Source organism: Coenobita brevimanus, chromosome 92 (genome assembly GCF_032717465.1).
Source record: "Coenobita brevimanus isolate Jiangsu-jjx chromosome 92, ASM3271746v2, whole genome shotgun sequence".
Classification (NCBI taxonomy): Eukaryota; Metazoa; Arthropoda; class Malacostraca; order Decapoda; family Coenobitidae; genus Coenobita; species Coenobita brevimanus.
The window spans coordinates 975,339-997,340 of NC_137045.1; the positions used below are offsets into that span (position 1 = coordinate 975,339).

A 22,002-nucleotide genomic window follows, 5' to 3' on the forward strand; every position below is an offset into this window, starting at 1 on the left:
AAAGGTGATAGAGGATGTGAACTGCACCGGGACAGTAAAGAAGGTAAGCAGCATCAAGAATTTATAGAACAACTGTATGAAGATAATAAAGGTGAGCCACATCAAGATAGTACAGAAGATGAGCAACCTCAGGAAAATGCAGGAGAATTACAAGATACAAAAGATGATCCACATCAAGGAAATACAGGAGTTGTACCCCATCAAGATGATAAAGCACGTGAACTGTATGAAGATAATAAAGCAGATGAAAAGGTGATTGTTGTAGAACCTGTGGCAAGTGACTGTGAGTTAAGAGGGACCATGCAAAGCAAAATCATTATTGAAAATACAAATATCACATGTAAAATTGTTGTAGGGAATATAGATTCCAAGGAAGGAGGTGAATCCAAGAAAATGCATGTTAGAGATGGAAGCTACAGCGATAGCAAGAATACAGTAATGAAGAGCACTAGAGAGAGAGCACTGACTGGAAGGGAAGCCGAAACCTGCAGCAAGGGAAAAAAATTCTACTTGACTGCCGGAAATGATGCAAACACTGAGGAGTATGAAGTAATTGAAGTTTTAGGGGTCAAGTATCATGTGATTCGAGGTTCAGGTGAGAATCAGAAGGTCAAGAGAAAGCCTGCAGCAGGAGGACAGCACCTTAGTAGCCTAAAAGGAAAGCAGAGCCAAGAGAAGGAATTGAAAACCAAGAAAAGTCAAGAGAGCAAACAACCAAGTAGAGGTAATGGAGATCCAGTCATTACTCAAGTTTCAGTTAATGAGAAAACTGCAAAACCACAGTCAGGCACTACCAAGAACAGGGAAAGAACATATGATTTGAATGAAGAGGATGAAGAAGAAATTGACAAGGAAATTGCAAGTGCAAAACCAAGAACTAAGAAGTGTAGGGAAGGAGCAACTGATTTGCAAGTAGCTGAAGAAATTAATGAGAAAATTGTAAGAGCAAAATCAGGCAGTAAGGAGAGTAGAGAAAGAATGCTTGATTTTAAAAAGGGAGTTGGGGAAAAAATCAGACAGCAAAAGGACCAACAAGCTAACGTAAAGAATACAGGTATTGAAAGCAGACAGGAAAAAGTTGAAGAGCAGTTGAAAGGAGATAAGTATAAGGATGAGAGGAAGGAATCAGTCATACATGGATGTGTGCAAAGAAAAGTGAAGAGATCTCCACGCAAACAAGAGCCATATACAAAATCACGAGAAAAATGTAGAAAAAGTCATACAACTGAAAGTGCAGCAAATAGCCAGGATAAGACTAATGAAGAATGTCAATCTGAATCAGCCATAAAAATGAAGAGCAGAACACAAAGAAAGCCAAGAAGTGCCAAAGGAATCAACAGAAATGATAAAGAAGAGGAGTCCTCAGAAAGATATGAACACACACCAGTCCAGTCAGTAACAAGAACTTTTATGAGAGTGAGCAAGGAAAGTAGAAAAACAAAAAAGGAGGGTGAAATTGCAGGTACACCAAGAAAAGTCACATCACAAAGAAAGGAAGATGAACATGCTGTTAAGCCAGTTATAGTGACATCACAACTCCCAGGCAAAGTAGCAAAACTGATGATAGAGCCTTTGAAGAGGACTAAGACCCAGAGAGGTAAAAAGAGGAAGAATGAAGATGGTGCTGAGATAGACCTGACACATATAATGTGCCCACAGACCAGCAAGGATATAGGGCAAAAATTCACTAATACGGCAAGGCATATCAAGAAACAGGGAATAAAGGAGCATGTTGTAAAGAAGCCAAGGAAATCAGCAGTCATTAAGCAACCATTTGAGCCCGGGAAAAATATAATTGAACTGTGGAGAGAGGAAAAAGCTAAAGCCATGAAGGAAAAGCATCATACTGTCTTACAGAAATGTTTTGAGGCAGAATCCAAAACTTGTGGAAGTTTAGGTCAAACCAGTCAGAGCATAATCCAGAACACCACTCCGGTTGGAAAGAGAAGCTGTTCCAAGCAAGTAGGTAGCAGAGAAGTAAGTCCACTCCTGTCATGCTCAGATGATGAACCAGAAGTGAATATGAATCCTGAAGGGTCTGACCAAGCCTCTTCAGTACTGTTATCTCAAAGGAAGCACCTTAAGGAATCAAAGGAAGCCTCTCCAATACTGTCATATAGAGAAAAGCATCCTAAGGAGCCTGACCAAGCCTTCCCAGTACTGTTATCTAGAAGGAAGCAACTTCAAAGGTCTGACAGAACCTCTCCAATCCTGTTCTCTAGAAGGAAGTCTTTAATCTCTATTTCTAGCTCTCCAGGTTTGGAGAGTAGAGTGCAGGAGGTTGAACCAGTAAGTGAAAAAGAGAAAGTATCCATGGCCCCAAAAAATGTGTCTGTAACCTCATCCCAGCTTGGACCATCCCCTAGTACAGCTTCACAGAATATACTAAACACATTGAGTAGTACAGCTTCACAGGATATACCAGACACATTCACAGAGAAACAGTCAGTTGCAGGCAGTGTTGCTGTTTTCAGTCCTCCACCAACAATTCTTCAGAACACTGAAGTACCAGTTGGTAGTGATGAAATTGTAGTTGTCACTGAGAGCAAGTGTGATGCAACAAATGAGGCAGATGAAGTAGTTGTTATTCGAGAACCCAGAAATGTAGCAGTTCAACCAAAAATGTACGTCTCGTCAGAAAAAGGGAAGCATTCTTCAGTGATATGTCAGAGGTGTAAAACAATTTGGAATTTTGAGGTTTTGAGAGCAATATTCACAGGTAGTGATGCAGTAACAGTCAATTCTAGGGTAACCTATGGTGCCATTATTTGCATTAATGATTATGCTGAATTTCATGTTAAATCAGATAAAGAGGCTGCAGTTCGAGGTGTATTGGAACGAGCTGAATTGGGGAGAAACATTGGAATGTTGAAGATAAGCGAGGTTAATAAGTGGATTACTTGTCTTATTAAGGATGGTAAGGTAAAATGCTGTGATGTCTTTGATGCTGTTTATAAAGATGGTTTTGCTACCAGTTCTCTCCTGACTCTTGTTGATAAGGATGGTCAGGATACAACCTCACCATCTGATGTTGGTAATTTAGGTATTCAAATAGTGTCCACCACAAGTCTGAGAGATAAGAATATATCAGAAGAAGATTATCATCAACCTAGTAAAAAGTCTTCAGGTGGAGTTCCAGTACTGGGAGAAAGGAGTAAAGTCAAAGTGATATTACCAAGTGGAAGTAACCCATTTGGCAATACAGTTAAAGTGCCATTACCGAGTGGAAGTAAACCGTCAAGCAGTGCAGTTACTGGTCTCCCTCTCAGTCAGTCTGTACTAGTACCTTCAAAAACTCCAGTAGTACAACATTCCATAATGACACCTCCAAGAACTCCAGTAGTACATGTAAAGACAAGCAGTCCATCTTTTGCCCTTATTCCTGGCTCGCCAGTTGCCACTCCAAAATCCCAGCCAATTGCCTCAGCTTACAGGCACCAGACAAAGCCACCCAGTTACATTATTACAAAGCAACCCAGTCTCATCCTGTCAGAACATACTGCCTCTGATACATCTGCACAGCCCATATTGAGGAAGGCTTTATCACAGTCTCCTGGAGTTATAAAGGTGACATTTGATAAAACTCAGTCAAAGTCTCAAATTCAGACAACAGATCTCAGCAAAACTGTATTGGGATCTTATCATAGTGTGAAGATGGGCTGTAGCAAAACTGTAGTAGGGTCTCCTAGTACTGGTAATGTATCAGGGTCTCCAATTCAAAAGTTGGACCATAGCAAAACTGTGTCAGGATCTCCAATTCAAAAGATGGACCATACCAAAACTGTGTCAGGATCTCCAGTTCAAAAGTTGGACCATGGCAAAACTGTGTCAGGATCCCCAGTCCAGAAGTTGGACCATGGTAAAACTGTGTCAGGATCTCCAGTTCAGAAGGACCATGGCAAAACTGTGTCAGGATCTCCAGTTCAGAAGTCGGACCAAGGTAAAACTGTGTCAGGATTTCCAGTTCAGAAGTTGGACCAAGGTAAAACTGTGTCAGGATCTCCAGGTCAAAAGATGGACCTCAATAAAATTGTATCAGGATCATCCATTCCAAACTTAGGCTTTAGCAAATCTGTTTCAGAATCTCCTGTTCAGAATAGGAACCAGAGCAAAACAGTATCAGGATCACCTGTTAATAAGGTAGACCATAGCAAAACTATCACAAAATCTCCGGTTCATATAATAGGTCACAGCACAGCTGTCTCAGCATCTGCAGTGAAGAAGGTAACACAGGAAAAGGATGTCTCAAAATCTGTTAAAGTGATGTTCCAAGAGAGTTGTCATGTTAGAGCTGTTGAGAAAGAAGCACTGTCACCTTCAACAAAAAAAATTTTAGCCTCAATTACCAAGAGGAATACATTATTACCTATAGTCAAAGTTCCAAAATTAACATTACCTAAGGATTTTCAGTCAGGTCTTGTTATAAATACAGACTTGCCAGCCACAGAAGACAATGATTTCCCAGATGTAAAAGGATATCCACCTGCCACATTAAAGGCAGAGGAAATTATTGTTCCGAAATTGGATAAATCTCCAAGACAGAAAACCAGCAAATCCACATCCTCTCATGACATACAAATTGCTAGCTCTTTTGAATGTTCATCTGCATCATTAGAAGCAGAGAAGACTGTAAGTCCAAAATCCGGTAAATCTCCAGGACCAAAAACCAGCAGATCTGTATCCTTTCATGACATACAAATGGCCAGCACTTTTGAACCAGCGACAGTGGAAGGTGATGTTTTAGTGGAAGAGAAAGAAAGTGCATCAACAGAAGCTACACTGATGTCTCTTGAAGCTAAGACAGGGTCTGTTATACAAGTAGAATCATCTGATGTTGAAATGCCACTACATAAAGTAGGTACAGGTCTCACAGGTGTCCAGAAGTTTTTTCCAGTAGGAAAGAGTAAGGTTGTAAATTCTTGTACGGTGAATGTGGTATCCATTGACTTGCCTTCACCTCCAAACAATGTAGTTGACCCACCAACACCTAAACCCTTGGTGAGTGGTCCATCAGCATCTAATGATGTATCAGAACCGGAACAGACAATCAGCATTCCATCGATGGCCAGACCTGTGGTTGGTGTTCCGTCAAGACCCAAAGCAACAGTTGATGATCTGTCAACACCAGGACTTGTGGTGAGTGATCTGCCAACACCAGAACCAACAGTTACTGATCCACCAACAGCCAAACCTTTGCTGAGTGGTTGGCCAACAACCGAATCGGCAGTTGGTGATCTGTCAGCATCTGAACTGATGGACCTCAGTAAAACTGTACCAGGATCTTCAGTACAAAAGGTGGGCTGTAGCAAAACTGTATTAGAGTCCCCTGTTCAGGAGATGGGCTGTAGTAAAACAACAACATCCCAACCTGTGACTAGTGATCCCACAACACCAGAACCAGTGATTTGTGATTCGTCAGCACCCAAACCAATGGTTAGCAATCTGTCAACACCTGAGCTGTTGGTCAGTGATCCATCTGCACCCAGACCAATGGTTAATGATCCTTCAACACCTGAAATGACAGTTAGTGGTACATCAACACCTGAACTGGCAGTTAGTGAGCCATCAACACCTGAACTGGCAGTTAGTGAGCCATCAACACCTGAACTGGCAGTTAGTGAGCCATCAGCACCAAAGCCAGCATTTAATGATCAACCAACACCCAAAATGCTGATTAGTGATCCATCAGCACCCAGACCCATGGTTAGTGATCCACCAATACCCAAATTGACAGCTAGTGATCAGGAGTCATCTGAACCAACAGTTGGTGATCCATCAGCACAAGAACCAGCACTTAATGAACCATCAACAACCAAACCAGTAATTTGTGATCCATCATCTACTGAACTAACAGCTAGTGATCAATCAACTCCTGAACCATCAGTTAGTAGTTCATCGACTCCTGAACCAACAGTAAGCAATCCACTGACACCTGAACCGACAGTTAGCGATCTGCCAACGCCTGAACCAACAGTTAGTGATCCACCAACACCCAGTCCGACAGTTAGTGATCCATCAGCACCTGAGCTGACAATTTGTGATCTGTCAACATTCAAATCCCAGGTTACTAAACCATCAACACCGAAGTCCAAGGTTACTGATCCACTTGTGTCTAAATCCAAAGTTACTGACCTGTCACCATCCAGCTACAAGGTTACTACTGATCCACCAGTTTTCAAATGCAGAGTTACTGATTCACAAACATCCACACTAACAAAGGTCATCAATGAGTCAGTAATTAAAAGCACAAATGTCACAGTTACGCATAAAGCTAATGAGGTAGAATTGACTGAAATGGATAACCCTGCACCAGCCAGGCCTAAAGTTTCTGAATCCCAGATTTCAAAAATGACACCTAAAGCCACTGATTTATCTGGAGTCAATCCCAAGGCCTCCACCAGTGTCACAGGTATATCAGAAAATTCAGACTTACCATCAAGCAGTTCTGTGACTTTTGATTCAGTGTCGGATGCCTCAGATGAACATGATTTACCCACTGACTCTGCATCAGATTTTGAAGAACCCACATTTGTACCTGCCTTAAAGACCACTAGTTTAACAGCAAAGACTAGTAAAACTCCATCACCAGCATTTAAAGCATCAGATCTCTCTTCAGGTAAACCTAAAGGCATCAGATCATCTCTGTTCAAAGACAATGCTGTGCCCTCAGCCAGTGGGACCTCGGATCACAGTTCATTATCAGACGATGCTGCTTCCAAACCACAGTCTATAAAGAAAACAAGTGTATCATTACCAAAATACAAAAAGTCAAAGTTGTCAACCCTTAAACCTTCAAAGATGTCTGGGTCTTGCAGTGCTGGCAAAGATTTCCAATTTGACAGGAGACCGGCTAGTGTTAAGCCTTCTTCTACTGAACCAAAGAAGACGAAGAGTAAGTTAGCAGTGAAGAAGCGAGAAAACTCTGGAATAAGTTTGTGTAAAGCCCTTGGCCTAAATACTTCTACCTTGGATTCATACTTGAGCAACAAGGATTCCAAAGTTGTCAACAATGAAGCAATGGCCAGAAGTCCCTCTGAGAAGTTGAGATTTTCTCCTGCCTTCATCACCATGTTAAATGAACAATCAGCTTTGATTGGGTTTGCCAGGGAAGCTTTTAACCTTCTCCCATTTGAGAGTGATAACTGTCGGCCATTCAGTAAGAGTAGATCTTTCCAGGAGCGTTACCTTACCAACCGTGAACTTCTCGCTCTCCAAGGGATCTGTATTCATCACCCTGAATCTCCCGATGTGGATTTGTTCTATCAGATCCTAGTGCAGATTTTGATAGCGCGTAACAGAGTACTCCTGGTTCCAAACAGCCTCACCCTGCTCCTTGTAGCTGAGAAGCTGCGACGTGACTACAACCGAGCCAAGAGGAAAGGTAGTCCTGAGGAATTCCTCATTCAAGAGTGGGATGTGAATAACTTGTACACAACTGAAGACTTACAACTAACCATTATGAAGCCTCCCGATGTACTCACTATACGCCATGTCCTCTCAGTATTCTGCCTGTGGAAGACTCTGGAGAAACAGAGTCCAAATCTAACTCCTAATCTCTCATTGACTGAAGCACTAGAAAAACTGTGTGTTGACTTTGACTTAAAGCATGTTGATAAAACTGGAATGTGTGTCAGGCTGTATGCTAAGTTTTGCCATTATTTATATGAAGAAAAAAACCACAGCAAAGCAACAGTTTTCCTGAATCAGCGTTTCACTGGGCCTGACACACCATCGGCAGAGAAAGCATTGCTAATGGCCATGGAGGTGGGGTCTGCACCTAAAGCAGTGGACAAGATGAGTTTGAATGAAATTGAAGTGGAAGTTGAAAGAGCAATATTGTGCTGCAGTGCTGCAGAAGAGGCAGCCATTCTTCACCCTGTTGCCAGGACAAAAATGGAATTGCAGCAGTGTGTTGCCAGTTTAGGAGAAATTTTTTGTAGGTACAAAGAGAACTATGAGCTAATCCTTGGGAAAGCACAAGCTGCTGAAAAGAAAAAAGAGGAGATCCTGTCAAAATTTACTGACCCAGAGTTTAGAACAGTAGCCAAGGAGTTACACGAGACATTAAATTCCATTTACCAGATTTTGAGCAAACAGAGTGTCACTGGCACACACAATTCTGAAATCATTAATATTTTAGAAAAAGAAAGAGAACAGAATGCCACAGGCAATAATGAGGGGGTAACTGATGGGCAGATTTCTGAAACAATAAAAATGATGGAAGAAGAAAAAGATGGAAAAGAAAATGCCAGTGGGAATAGCTTTGAAGAAGAGGTTGATGAAAATATGAGAGAGCTGATTCGTGAACTGCTGGAGCATGCTGTTGAAGTAAACCAAGTGAGACCAGTTATTCTCACCATTGCCACCTCATCCCAAACCTCCCTCCCACCCCTCCCTTCAGACTCATGGATCAGGAACTTTGCACGCTTCATTAAAGTGAAATCCCTGTGATGTGGTTAGGTGGTTAGGGTGTCCTAGTCAGAGTGGCGTCCTTCCATAGGTTTGATCCTTTAGAGGTGACTGGAGGTTTATTGATCATGCAATGCCCACCTTGATAAAATGAAATTTCTTGGTTGTTCTTATTGTAACCCTCTCACTTTTCACCTTTAAACCAGTGATGTATTTTTATATTTTAATTTTCCTACCTTCAGACAACTTCATTTAATGTAGGGTTGATTTTACAAACTGATGAGGTTAGGTGCAGCCATAATTGGCCCCTCCACTACCCGAAACTCATTCTAAGGTTAATAAAATCATTCGGTGGTAACAAGAATAAAAACTGATATGACACCCGGACTGGAGGGTTATTGAGACAGGTAACTTCTGTACAAGTGGACCTTGACATATCTCTTGAGTCAGTGTGTTGTATTCTTTTGTGGTTAGGCAGCTTACAAACATGTTGTCTCTGCAAGGGAAGGTATCATTCTCATTTATGCAACATGTGTCACTATTTAATGGATATAAATAGCAAAAAAGAGAATCTGAAGTGCAATATTTAAGATCAGTTGTTAAGGTGCTAAAACTCTTCAGCCAGCAAGAATACCACCTTGTGTGTGGATGTCATCATTACCAAGTGCTAGGAATCTAAAACCAAGATTCATTGAAGTGTCATTTGAGGTACAGTTTCACTAACCATTAGGCTAAAGTGTAAATTGTTTGTTTGTGTAAAGCATCAAATTGATATTTTGATAGCTATTTTTGTTAACTGTCCGACCGTGATGTAGTGTGGCTTATTTTGTAAGGCTTCAGACTGAAGTTTGAATTATTTTTATTAAGGCATCAGTTTACTTTGACAACAAAATGTATATTTTATGTGAACAGAAGAAATGCTCATGTCTTTGGAAATAACTCAGTGACATTTATGATATTTTTATGGCAAATGCTCAGACGAAGTTGCATCCATTGTGCTGCCTCTCCACGCCTTCCCCCCGTGCTGCACGGGCATCTGGTAGCGCCTATGATCGGACTGTCACACTGCTTTATTGCAGAACATCTGCCTGTGAAAATTCATTTATTCACTCAACTGCTTGTCTTTGAAACTCGCATCCCCAAAATAGTTTCCCCTCAAACTTCAACTTACGGCAGTTCAAGTCCAACTGTTTTAATGAATGGAGGACACCAGTAATATGGTGTATGGATTATTTTATTATTTTTTACATTTTATTTGTTTTTCCTTCCTCTGTTCATCTTTTGTATTAAAAAAAGGGGGGGGGGCATCAAGCCACGATCACTGCTGATCAGGCGCCATTGTGTTTATTGTTGTAAATCCATTTTAATAGTAACTCTCTGTGTTCTGTTTTACAACGGTAATCTGGTGTGTGGATTTTGAATGAATGAATGAATTTTACATTTTATTTGTTTTTCCTTCCTCTGTTCATCTATTGGGGAAAAAAATAAAATTAAGCCATGATCATTACTGATCAGATACCATTGTAGTTGATTGTTGTAAATCCAAGTTATAAGAAACACTTGTCTTCTTTTTTGCTTTTAACCCATTAAATGCAGGTGGCGTCATTTTTAGTTCATTCATGGTGCCACAAAATGATTATATTAAGTTTAGAAAAGGCCTCTCATACTGAAGGGATTTATAAAGGGTATATCTAACCCTTCCAGTTCAAGAACTGGTATCCTAACCAGAATATAATTATCATTAGAGTGCAAGAGTAAAATTAAAAAGATATCCCTGGGCTAATTTTTTTTTCATTCATTCATTCATTCATTGCCAGATGCCATGTATCCCAAACGGGGTGGCCATGGGCTTAGAGTTAATTGTTTTACAGGGAGGGGCACTAATCCTCCACCAACCCCACTTGACTCGTAGGGAGAACGTTATGCCAACAGCATCTGGTGTTCCCAGGTGGTCACCCATCCAAGTACTAACCAGACCCAACGTTGCTTAACTTCGCTGATCGGACGGGAAGCGGTGTACTCAACGTGGTATGGCCTGGGCTAATTAAAATGAAAAAGGCAGTCCTGGGTGTACTGGGTTACATCACAGTAAATACAGAACAGTTACATAAAGTTCCATTGCTTCCTGTCAAGTTTATGTACAGTTGTCATGAAAGGCCTTTTTGTCTCACCTGAATTTTTTTTTTTTTTTTTTTTTTTTTTTTTTTTTTTTTTTAAATCAGTGTATTAAATCCACAGCAACCAATGCTAATGATTTTTTCTGTCCACAGATCAGTGTCATTAGTATATGTTGCTGCAGATTCATCTCACTGATTTTCAAAGTTCACGGAGAGAAAAATAGAAGTGACAGGACTTACGATGCTGACTGTACCATTTCCCCATTGTGTACAGAATGAGTTGTGTTGATCACATAAAGATATTTTTGGAATTTATCCCTGATAAATAATGAGGGTTGTCTGTATACTGTACCTCTATACCAGTATTTAAGCATGTTTTCTAGCAGTATTTTCATTTTAGACTGTGCGTCGCATTTTCAGTAGCACCAGAGATTTTGTAACACCTCTTTCTGAATTATTTATTCTATATGCACATCAGTATAAAAATTTTCAGTCCATTGAAGCAGACATATGGTGATATTAAGACATTATAAATTGCATGCAAGAGAATGCTATGATGTGATATGCAAAACAAATAATTCAGGAAGAAGCCTGTTGTGCCACTTGGAATATGATTCTGAAGCAGAAACCAGAGTGATGTAGAGTACGAGGTTAAGATAGAAAGGAACCAAGGGAGATGGAATATGAAGGGTGACTGTTTTTATACCCTCTTATTATGATGATGATGGTTATTTTGATTTATTTTTTACTGTTTACCACTCCTTCCTGTAATAATGCAATAGCATACAAGAGAATATTGAAGTGTAACATACAAAGGAAATCGCTCAGAAAGAGGTGCTATGAAATCTCCAAAGTCACTTACAAAACATCACAACTTTTTTCATATAGTCAGTATTGGAAATTGGTATACCAGGTGGCAGTGTTACTGAAAGACTGGATTTTCATTTTTTAAATTAAATGTGATATAATGCAAAAAGTGGCATAATAAAGGCATTCAGAAGTACAGACAAACAGAAAAGCACTCAAATTTAAGGCAGAATACAGAGGCTCTTTACTATAATATTAGAATCTCACTTTATGTCATATTTGTGCCTGATTGCCTTCACATCTGAGCACCACATGTAGTTTTTGTTCTAAAGCCAGATAAAAACCTATTTTTAATCACAGTTCTCCTGCTTAATGAACTTTTGGAGATGTAAGCTTTGTTTTCAGAAGCATTTATTGAGTAATTTTTAGCTATATTTACAAAATGCCATACTGAGATGTTGTACTAAAGCTGTTAATAGTAACATAGTAATTTATTTGGTACAGTTGGTTAATTTTTTTTTTCTGCTTACCAGTATTTTCACCAATAATTATTGGTGAAAATACAGATTATAATCTGTACATATTTAGCATAAAGTATTAGTGAATAATAACTTAAAAATTTTCATGTTATGAGCCAACTCTACAAATCAGTTAAGTTTGCAAGTAGGGGATCAACTGTCATAATGTAATCAGTTGATTATGATTAGCATATCTGGTGTTTCTGTGACCATATAGACCATTGTTTAGATATGGGGCTGCATTCTGGCTGATGTAGGAAACTTCATGGCACCTTTTCCATAGCAGTTTATTTTGCCTAGTACACCTTCACCTTTTGTGTGTTACTGATGCAAAATCTGCCCTTAATAATAATAATATATAGATTGTAGAGAGTGTGTATGTGTAAGAGGCAAAATAATGTGCTCAGAAAAATGTGCTGTGAAACCAGCAGTGTCATAAAAAATACAGCCCATGGTTTTGGTTAATGGTCATCATGAAAGCTAAGGTTAATTGGGTTCTCTGATTTTTATTATTGTAACTGTATTGTTATTCAGTGTTAAATTAGGCAAGAAATGTGTCACTCGAGCCCTAAATGTTTGGAGTGATTAGCGTGTCCCTGTGCCCCTACAATCCTGATGGACCATTAATAGACTAGATGATGCATGTACAGTATTAAGATTGCAACAAACTACTGCTGGATTGTACATAAAATGGTTTATAGAAGCAGAATGGCTATATCCCATTGAAATACCTTGAATAGTTGTATCCTTTGTCAAACTGTATTATTTTGTAAAGAGTAAAATGAATACCCTGAATGGTTCTGTCTCATAGTGTGCTATGTAACTATGTAGAGTAAAAAATTAAATATTATCTGTCTATCAATAGCTAGATGCCATGATTCCATAAGGGGTGGCAGTTTATCTCTGAATTAGTTGTTTTACAGGGAAGGGCACTAACTCTCCACCAATCCACTTGTTGACACATGGGGAACACATATGGGTTGGGTATATGATTACCACCCCAGCTTTGTACATGGGATTCCTGGCTTACAGGACCCAGTAGGCTTCTTGCCCAATGTAAAGCTACCAGAAAAGGAAAAGGAAAAGAGTAATGAAAAATGACAGGAAAGATGGGAGAAATAGGAAGAAAGGAGAGCAGACACAGAAAAGGAATTATAAAGGTGAAGGAAGCAGTAGGCAGCACTACATCAAGTGAAAGGATGATGGTCACCAAATACCCTGAATAGTAGTATCTCATACAGAACAGTTTTGTAAAGGGAAGTACCCTGAATAGTTACATCTCATAGTGGACAATTTTGTAAAGGGAAGTACCCAGAATAGTTACATCTCATACAGGACATTTTTGTAAAGGGAAGTACTGTACTGTGAATGGTTATATCTCATGGTATGCATTATAATTATGTAAAAAGTATAATTAAATCATCCTGTGTAATAAACCAGTCATTTATGAAAAATTTTCTATGGAGCCTAACTTGTATGGCATGAGGAATGTTGTGTCTACTATCTGTCTGTATTCCTCTATCTGTATATTTGTCTGTCACCTTTACCTCACACGGGTGGCCATAATCAAATTGCCATCACATTATCATGTCCCTCACCATCTGGCTGCCCTGTTCCTGTCTCATGCCACTCTCATTTGTATACCTAACCATTCTATCTCCCTCTTCCTCCACCTCACTTATGTACATTCCTCGTTAGTCTTTGTTATTGATGTAGACATGATGAAAATAAATTACAGTACTGTAGTATGTCACTGAAGACGCTTTCACATTAATTTGTATTTCATTGTAAAGCTGTTCAGTAAAACGGATAATTTTCATGGCGAAACAATTTTCACATAATATGCTACCTTTCATTATTAAGCAATCTAGATGTACAATGACGGGTTAGGGTTGAAGCTGTTCACATGTGCAATTATGTCAGTGTTGTTGCTTATTTAAACTGCTCATGAACTTCAGTGCATACAAATACACCCAATAACATCATATACATTTTGTGCCCCCCCCCCCTTCCTTTTTTTTTTTCCCAGAAGCTAAAAGCATTTTTCACTTAATATAGTTTTATAGAACAAATCAACCATGTTAAGTGAGTAATTACTGTACGATTTCGCAGTGGAAACAGAAAAGTTTCGTTTAATGAGGGTGCCCCTTGCTGATTAGGACCCAAATTTCCAAATTCACAATCTATCTATCTATCTATCTATCTGTCTATATATATGTATAGATAGATAAATAGAAAGATATATGGATAGATATATATGTACTTTCCAGTTGTAATTTTCCTTTTGCAGGAAGAACAAAGAAAGGAGAGCACTGTCTTCCTATGTTTCTTCTTCCTCCTACAAAAACATGTCTTCATTGTAAGATGGGGATTATTGTAGGTTGTATATATTTTCTGCAAGAAAAAGGAGAGAAAAGTGCAGAATTTTTCCTTATTTCTTGTTCTTCCTGCAAAAACATATCTAAGTTTTGTCAGAGTATCAGATTGTAAATATTTGAGAATCCCTTCACAGTTTGGTTATAGGCCATCAGGGATCACTGGTCGCAATGGCCACGGGAGCAAACCTTCTCCAGAACCTCCACTGCCTCAGAAACACCTTTGGCTGCAGCGTCACGGATCAGCTGATGGGCATCACTGCGTAAACACATACAAGGTAAGAAGGAAGTAGGATGTAAATCATTGGGTTGTATTTTTAGTGGCTTTCAAAATTTTGTAAATGCTCGAAGGATAAGGGAAAGAACTGAAGTGCAGATTTGTAGGTCATATTCTAACTGGTTTTGGAGTTTAGGAGATTAGCTATCTTGAACCCTGGGAGGTACTAACTAGAACGAAATGTGGATTTAAACTTGATAATTAGTCACAACGTCATCACTCTTATGAAGGAAACATTCAGAGACAAGTGCTGTAGACCCTCTCTATACCAGATCAATAAAGCCTTGGTTGATCCATCTTTTATGTTATGGATTCAAAGTGTGTCAGTATTATGATGATATGATTGACATACAGGAGAGAGTTAGAAGTGCAATGTGTCAAGGTAACCACTAAGGACGAGCTGCTGCAAAGCTTCCTGTGCCACCTTGAAGGTATCCTTTTGATTCCTCTGGAAGATTTACAGGAGGTCCATGTTATATATCAGGGATGTGTTCCAAAATATAGCAACATTTTTCATGCATCTGATGTTGCAAAATAGGGGAAACTGGTAAATCAGCTTGATAGGTAACATTGAAACTTTAGCAGGCAGTTTTTCAGTAACTGACCCAGAACTTAAAATGTCAAATGTGCTTCAAACTATAGCAACTTTTTCTGTACATTAAGGGAAAACTGACATTTAGCTCTGTAGGTTTTAGTGATTTGTAACCAAAAAGTTTTCAGTAATTTACCCTGAAATAACAAAAATGGAATAACTGAGTACAGTATCTGCATTGCTCAGCCATACAAACATCCCTCAACTCCTTCCTTCATCCCTGATAGGAGGATGGTGGGGTGCAAGACAAGGGTAACTTCAGGCCTGTAATCCAGTAGGCTTTATTGAACCTGGGTCCTCAATAAGAGTAACGGCTAAGACTGCCTATATAGCCTATTCTTCCTAATCTCTTTTGCCCTGCTCATTCCGCTGCGTACTCACCCTGGCTGCAGGTTGGTCTTGTGGCCCTGAAGGTGGCCCACAGCAAGGTTATAGGCTGCTTGCGGATGCCCTTGTTTTGCTGCTTTGTGGAACCACTCCATGGCTGCTGTACGGTTAGCATCCACACCCTTACCTGTCCCATACAGTGTTCATATTGGCACCAGTTTTTCTTTAATTTGAATGTGTTTTTATCCAGTGCTTCTGAAACACTGCAGCCATATGAGAGTTCTGTGTACACATACTGCTTGTTAACTCAGTATTTACAAAATGTGAGTTTAGAGTGTCCTGGGTGGGGGAAGATAAACTGACCATGCAGTAGTTTATGTCCAACTGTAGCCTGGGCCTCTCGGTGTCCTAGGTGAGCGTACGCCTTAGTAAGGTGGAAATGCATGTGGTCGGTGTAGTAGTAGGCATAATAAACCATTCCAACCGCTAGGCATAACACACACACCTGCAACATACACATGGCTTCTGTACTTGGTACCCACTGAAAGTGAGACATGAACACTACTAGAAGCAGACTTTGTGTGGTGTGAAAGAGGACAGTGGAGCAATATATTGCTGTGAGAGAAGAAAGAGAAGTGCATGGAAAAGGTACGTCAGAATAAAGTAGTCTGGAGGCTATTCCCTCGTGGCCATCCCCTGTCCAAGGATTTCCCTCTGGGATATCCCCAACAGGGGATGCTTGGAACAGATTCTAGAGTGTCAGGCACCACAAGGTGATTGATTGCCTAGTGGCTTAATAGTCTCTGTCAGTGTGACAGCCTTTGCACAAGTTTGATCCGTAAGAGGTGACAGGAGTTTTCTGCTGTTCGATATCTCCTAAGGGAAGTTGGCTGGTCATCTACCCTTAAAGATCCTGGATTATGGTAGCCTAACCTTGGGCCTCTACACCTCAAAGTGGGTAACATAGGACTGTCTGTTTATCATGAGGAAATACAGGAATATTTCCTAATGAAGTTCCAATGTTATCTATAAAGCTCATATTCTAGATTTACAATGAGGACTGCCTATATTCATATTGTATCTTGTAATATTTCATCATCATTATCATCCCAACTTCTTTTTCCCAACCAAGGATGGAGTGAGGGAGGGTTTAGATATGGATGGAGAAAACATTATAGGAGGAGAACAGCATGCCTGAGAAAAGTGAGCCACACTTTGCTCAAAATCCTGACTACACCTCACGGGCATAACCATTTAAACATATGCAATGATTATTACTCATAAGACAAGAGTAAACCTGACAGCAAGTTAAAAAAAGGAGTGCCAAACCCCTGTCATATGCTCCTCTGTGCAAATATCATCCAGCCTGCTTGGTTCTCTGTCTGTTCCCTTGCCTTATCAACCAACCTGTCTCACTTCTCGTTCACTCATTTACCATCTCTGTACACCTTACTAGCCTATCATGCCTCCCTCCACCTTCAGACCAACACCTTTTCATCACATCCATTTTCTCTATATGACCATGCCATCTAAACAGACTCTAATCTCACCTGAATAAAAATGCAGAACCATGAATCAGGGAGCTTCCTTCGTGCCAAGTAAACTTTCCCGCCATAAGGAAGAGAGTCATCCCAGTCTGTTGGAACGTATCGTGGCCGATACTCTTTGGTCCGCCTGCGTGTTTCTGCCAATTCTAGGTGAGTTAGTGAAAAGTACAGCGGGGGACAAAAGTTTTACTAGAATAGTACCTCTTCTTCACATTTCCTTCTGCTTATTAGTATTGTATTTTTATCCCATTGAATTTGATTACTAAATTTAAATTGTCTGAATGAAGTAATTTTCACCTAGCATGGTAATTTTTTTGGAACACATCCACATTGAGGAGTTACTATATGTTAATGATGTGACATACCAGATGTGACCAGTGGAGTGTCCTCTCCAGTCACCACTTCCTTCAGTACAGGCACAGAAGGTTTCTTCAGAGTGGTTTTTGTGCGGATATTCACACCAAGTTTACCCATCTTAACAATGGACAGGGAACTCTGAAAATATAAAAAAACATTGCATGGTAACCAGCATTCCATGTCATACTTCCTTTAAATTGTGGGAGCTCAAGATTAGGTTACCATAGGGGACCAACATACACACTTAGTAGCATCATCCATGGTAGCACAACCACTAATCTTTACAGTTTGATCCATATCTTGTTGGTCACAACCCATTCCTACTCAATATCAATGTCAGATGGTTAAACCCATAAGATGGAGTCTGAATTATAGGGGCTTGAATAGTGAGTTGAGTGTCTGGCCCATTTCACTTGACATACTGTTGATAGTTCCTCTGTTGTACAGGCTCTTTCCTTTCTTTGTGAATCCTACCTCAGTCCATGCTTGGGTTGGAAAATTAGATGAAAATGGTGGTAATGATGATGATTATGATTGAGATTTATCATGCCTGTTATACCATAACCCCCCCTGCTATCCAAGTGATGTCCTTCTTAATTTATCCTCCCTGCTGCCAGACTATTTTATTTAACTTAAGGAAAGGCATCTCATATTGAAGAGGTTTAATAATGTAATATTGAATTCCTCTTGTAAAGAAAGTACGCCCAAAGTTGAATAAGATAATCAGGAGGTGACAGTATAAGAATATAATGAAAAAAAATGTCAGAGTTCAGAGAGAGAATTTATTAATGTTATATTGAACTCCTCTTGTAAAGAAAGTATGCCAAAGTTGAATAAAATAAGCAGGAGGTAACAGTATAAGATTATAATGAAAAAAATGTTGCAGAGTTCAGAGAGAGAAAAAGTTGATCCTTCAGTGTCAAGTGGAATACTCTTTGTTATCTCATGTTATGTAGCCTGCACTCCATCAGTGAACAAGTGATAGCATATATGTAATATAGTTTTAGTCCCTTACGGGAGTAAGGCATCTGGCAGTATATTAATAGAAAATAAGTGAAACTTGGAACTGATGTGGTTAGCTAAAACCCTGTTTAGCCCCTGCACTGCTTCAGAGCCTTTGTAAGTTGAATAAAAATGTCTGCAGATAGGAAGAGCAAAATAAGAGAATATGTCAATAGAGAGAAGGGTCAGGTAAAACTTGTGGTGGAGCAACTCACATTTAATTGAGTTAGTCCAAAAAATTCAGCACTGAAGAGAGCAGACTGCCACAGGGAATGTACCACAGTTGTAAGGAAGTAACAGCCATGCAGGATCAATACTGTAGTCTGCTCACCACACACCACAGCACACCATACTGTGCTACCTAACTTACACCACAACCCAACCTACACCCACCTCACTCAACCTACACCCACTTCACATTATGCCACCCAAACTACACCCACATTACATTAGCCTGCCTACTCCCATACCACATACCACACTGCACCACACCACACTAGCCTACCTACTCCCATACCACATAACAAATTGTACCACATCACACTACCCTACCTACACCCATACCACACCACACCACCCAACCTGCACCCACACCACCCTACTTAAAACTACACCACAATCCTGTGTCTATCTTCACCATCCTACATACACCCAGACCACATCACACAATCCTGCCTACATCCTCACCACCCTACATACACCCACACCACATCACACCACCCTTGCTTACACCAACACCACACCATACTACACAACACCACTTACTTACACCCACACACCACCTACCTACACCTGCACCAAAACCCTACCTACACCTTCATCACACACCACCCTATCTTGTTCCACACCACACAACACTACATTAACTGTAGCCACAGTACCGGTGCACACACCACCCTACCTACTCCCTCACCACACCACATTACCCTGCCTGCCTCCTTATACCACACCACACCACCTTACCTATGCCCTCACCATGCTGCACAACACCACATTGCACTATCTACATCCATACCACCCAACCTACACCCTTACCACACCACACCATCCAATCAGCACTCTGACCACATTCCTGTTACCTACCTGTATACCTGCATCACAGTTCACATCACACCATCCCTCACTACCCTTAGATACCCTAACCCTTATCACACTGTGCACCACACCACCTTTCTGCACCCTCACCTCCCTGTTACGTCTGCCATCATCACACTACACCACACGACCCTGTCTCCTCAGTACAGTTGTGTCCCCCTCCTTTTTTTTTTTTTTTCTACTGCTTCGGGGAGCAAATGGTTTACACACACCATTATCATCATCATCATCATCATCATCATCATCATCATCCAGACCTTTCCCACCTTAGGGCAGGGTGAGGAGTAGCAACGTCCTGACAGCCCAGGTTTGCCCAATCCAATGGGTCACACTTTCATTCACTCATCATTCAAGCCCCCAGAATCCTGGCTGTATCTGATATGCTAAAAACATTCACCACGTTCTGTAGCTCCACATAAACGAATATGGTAAAGTCAATCCAGACGCTGTCACGTTAAAAAGGGGTGTCAGATCGCTGATCATGCACTTCTCACAACATTCATCCTGCCAACTCAATCTCTTGTCAGTTCCCTAGCCTCACCAATTTCCATACCTCTCTTCCCCACACACTCATCCACCATATCCCTCCTCCTTTTCCTTGGTCTACCTCGCCTCCGCCATCCTTCAGATGTTCTTAGATATACCCTTTTCACCACTCTGTTGTTATCTATTCTCTCCATCTGACCATACCATCTCAGTACACTCTCTTCGATTCTGGTGTCCACAGACTCACTCTCTCCACATCTTTCACAAATGACATTATTTCGTGTTCTATCTGAAATACCAGTATCAAGGGGAGACCACAGGGAGTCGCAGAAAGGGCCCGAGCAAGACAGGCATATGTCCCCCACCACTATGTGCCCCTCTTCCCCTCAATGGAGCCCGCGGGAGGTATGCTGCCCCGCTGCACTACTCTCTACCCAGATCAGCACTTGCCAAGATTGGGGTGGGACTCCTGTAACCACAGTCCCAAATAGAACCGTGACGATGCCCACCGTTCTCGTTGGGGAAAGAATGTCCACCGTACTCCTTTCGCCAACTGCCCCCCATAGGACCGCGACGACACCCACCATGCTTGTCGGGGAGGGAATGTCCACCGTGCTTCCCTCACCTGCTGCCCCCGCTGGGAGCAAGACCGCGGCGGTGCCCACTGTGTCCGTTGGGGAGGGAACATACATTGTACTTCCCTCATCTGCAGCTCCTACAGGGAGTAGGACCGTGACGATGCTCATCGTGCTTGCCGGGGAGAGGACGCCCACCGTGCTTCTCTCACCTGTCTTCCCAGGGCAAGGCAGAACCGCGGTGGAGCCCACCGTGCCTGTCGGGGAGGGAACGTCCACTGTACTTCCCTCATCTGCAGCCCCCAGAGGGAGCAGGACCGTGGCGACACCCACTGTGCTCGCTGGGGAGAGGATGGCCACTGTACTCCTCTCACATGCAGTCCCAGCGTCCAGTGGAACCATGGCAGCACCCACTGGGGAGGTAATGTCCACTGTACTTCCCTTGTCTGCTACCCCTGCGACACCCACCGAGGGCAATGCCCCTTGCTCACCTCACTCCTCCAGTGGCCGGGTGAGACATCCCTCTTGCTCTCCCCACACCCAAGCTCCCTAGTGGAGTTGCAGCTGGAGAGGATCTGGAGCAGCCCCATAGTAAGCCTGGAGATACGCTCACTGCAGCCTGTGCCCCTACGCCACCCGTCACTGCCAGACTCCCAGAGGAAGAGACGCTGCAGGCAACCCCTGATGGCCTCTCAACAAAGGCGAGGCCACAGCCTCCAGTCACTGAAAGACGCCCCTGGGACTCCTGGCCGAGACCTTCCCTGACCAGTCGGTAAGTCATCCTCCACCAAGGGTAGGCACAAGGCAGCGCACCTACTCACCCTGTTCGGCCCCAGTCCCGAGGGCTGACACACTCACCGAGGCCCCTCCAGGGAAAGGCCTTCCTGTACGCCACCCCGCAGCCCACACCAGACGATCCGGCCTATGACAGTGGTCCCGCGCCCCTTAAGAGAGCGCACGCCTAACGGGACCCCTCCCATACCTGGGCGACACCTACAGCTACCCTGTTACCTATAGTCTCAGCTCTTGTCCTTGTGCCCATCATAGTGTGTATAACCTGCCCCATGGTATTGTGCCCAGTACTGTATGTTTGTATGGTAATATACGTGTAAGATTGGTTGGCCTGTGTTTTTGAGCCCTGTTCCTCTGCTTGCATGCTCTAGACCCGATCTTGAAAAAAAAAACAGATCAGTTTCCCGTACTCAGGGAGCATGAGATTGAGCTTTGAGTACTTAGCATAACATTATCCATTCTATTTACTCCACATACATTCCTCAGCAGTCCCATCCCCACAGCTCTCACTTTTGACTTTTCATGCCACACCATAGAAAGTAAGTTTACAGTGATAAGAATGAGTTAATACGCGAGACGCACATTCTGGGTATTAGAGCAAACTGCAATACATACAGGAAAAGGAGAATATGAGGTGTTAGCGAAGAGGTAGACAAGGGAATGCCATAGTGTTGTGTTTCGTTGTCATGATCACCACTCTCTCTCTCTCTCTCTCTCTCTCTCTCG

At 41.7% G+C, this 22,002-nt stretch overlaps 1 protein-coding gene and 1 non-coding gene across 2 annotated transcripts; both read right to left on the reverse strand.

Annotated features, from left to right (window-relative positions):
* Positions 1-10,332: 10,332 nt before the first annotated feature.
* Positions 10,333-10,450, reverse strand: LOC145412317 (5S ribosomal RNA). The gene has a single exon (XR_013899575.1). It is a non-coding gene; the product is annotated as a 5S ribosomal RNA (ribosomal RNA).
* A 3,692-nt stretch (positions 10,451-14,142) lies between these two features.
* On the reverse strand, positions 14,143-21,954 carry LOC145412135 (uncharacterized). Its single transcript, XM_080282069.1, has 6 exons — positions 21,892-21,954; positions 17,335-17,464; positions 16,973-17,106; positions 15,786-15,927; positions 15,477-15,609; positions 14,143-14,485 (listed from the first exon to the last, which is right to left on the reverse strand). The coding sequence occupies exons 2-6, from the start codon at positions 17,441-17,443 to the stop codon at positions 14,386-14,388; spliced, it is 618 nt and encodes a 205-aa protein (XP_080138195.1). The 5' UTR covers positions 17,444-17,464; positions 21,892-21,954; the 3' UTR covers positions 14,143-14,385.
* Positions 21,955-22,002: the final 48 nt, after the last annotated feature.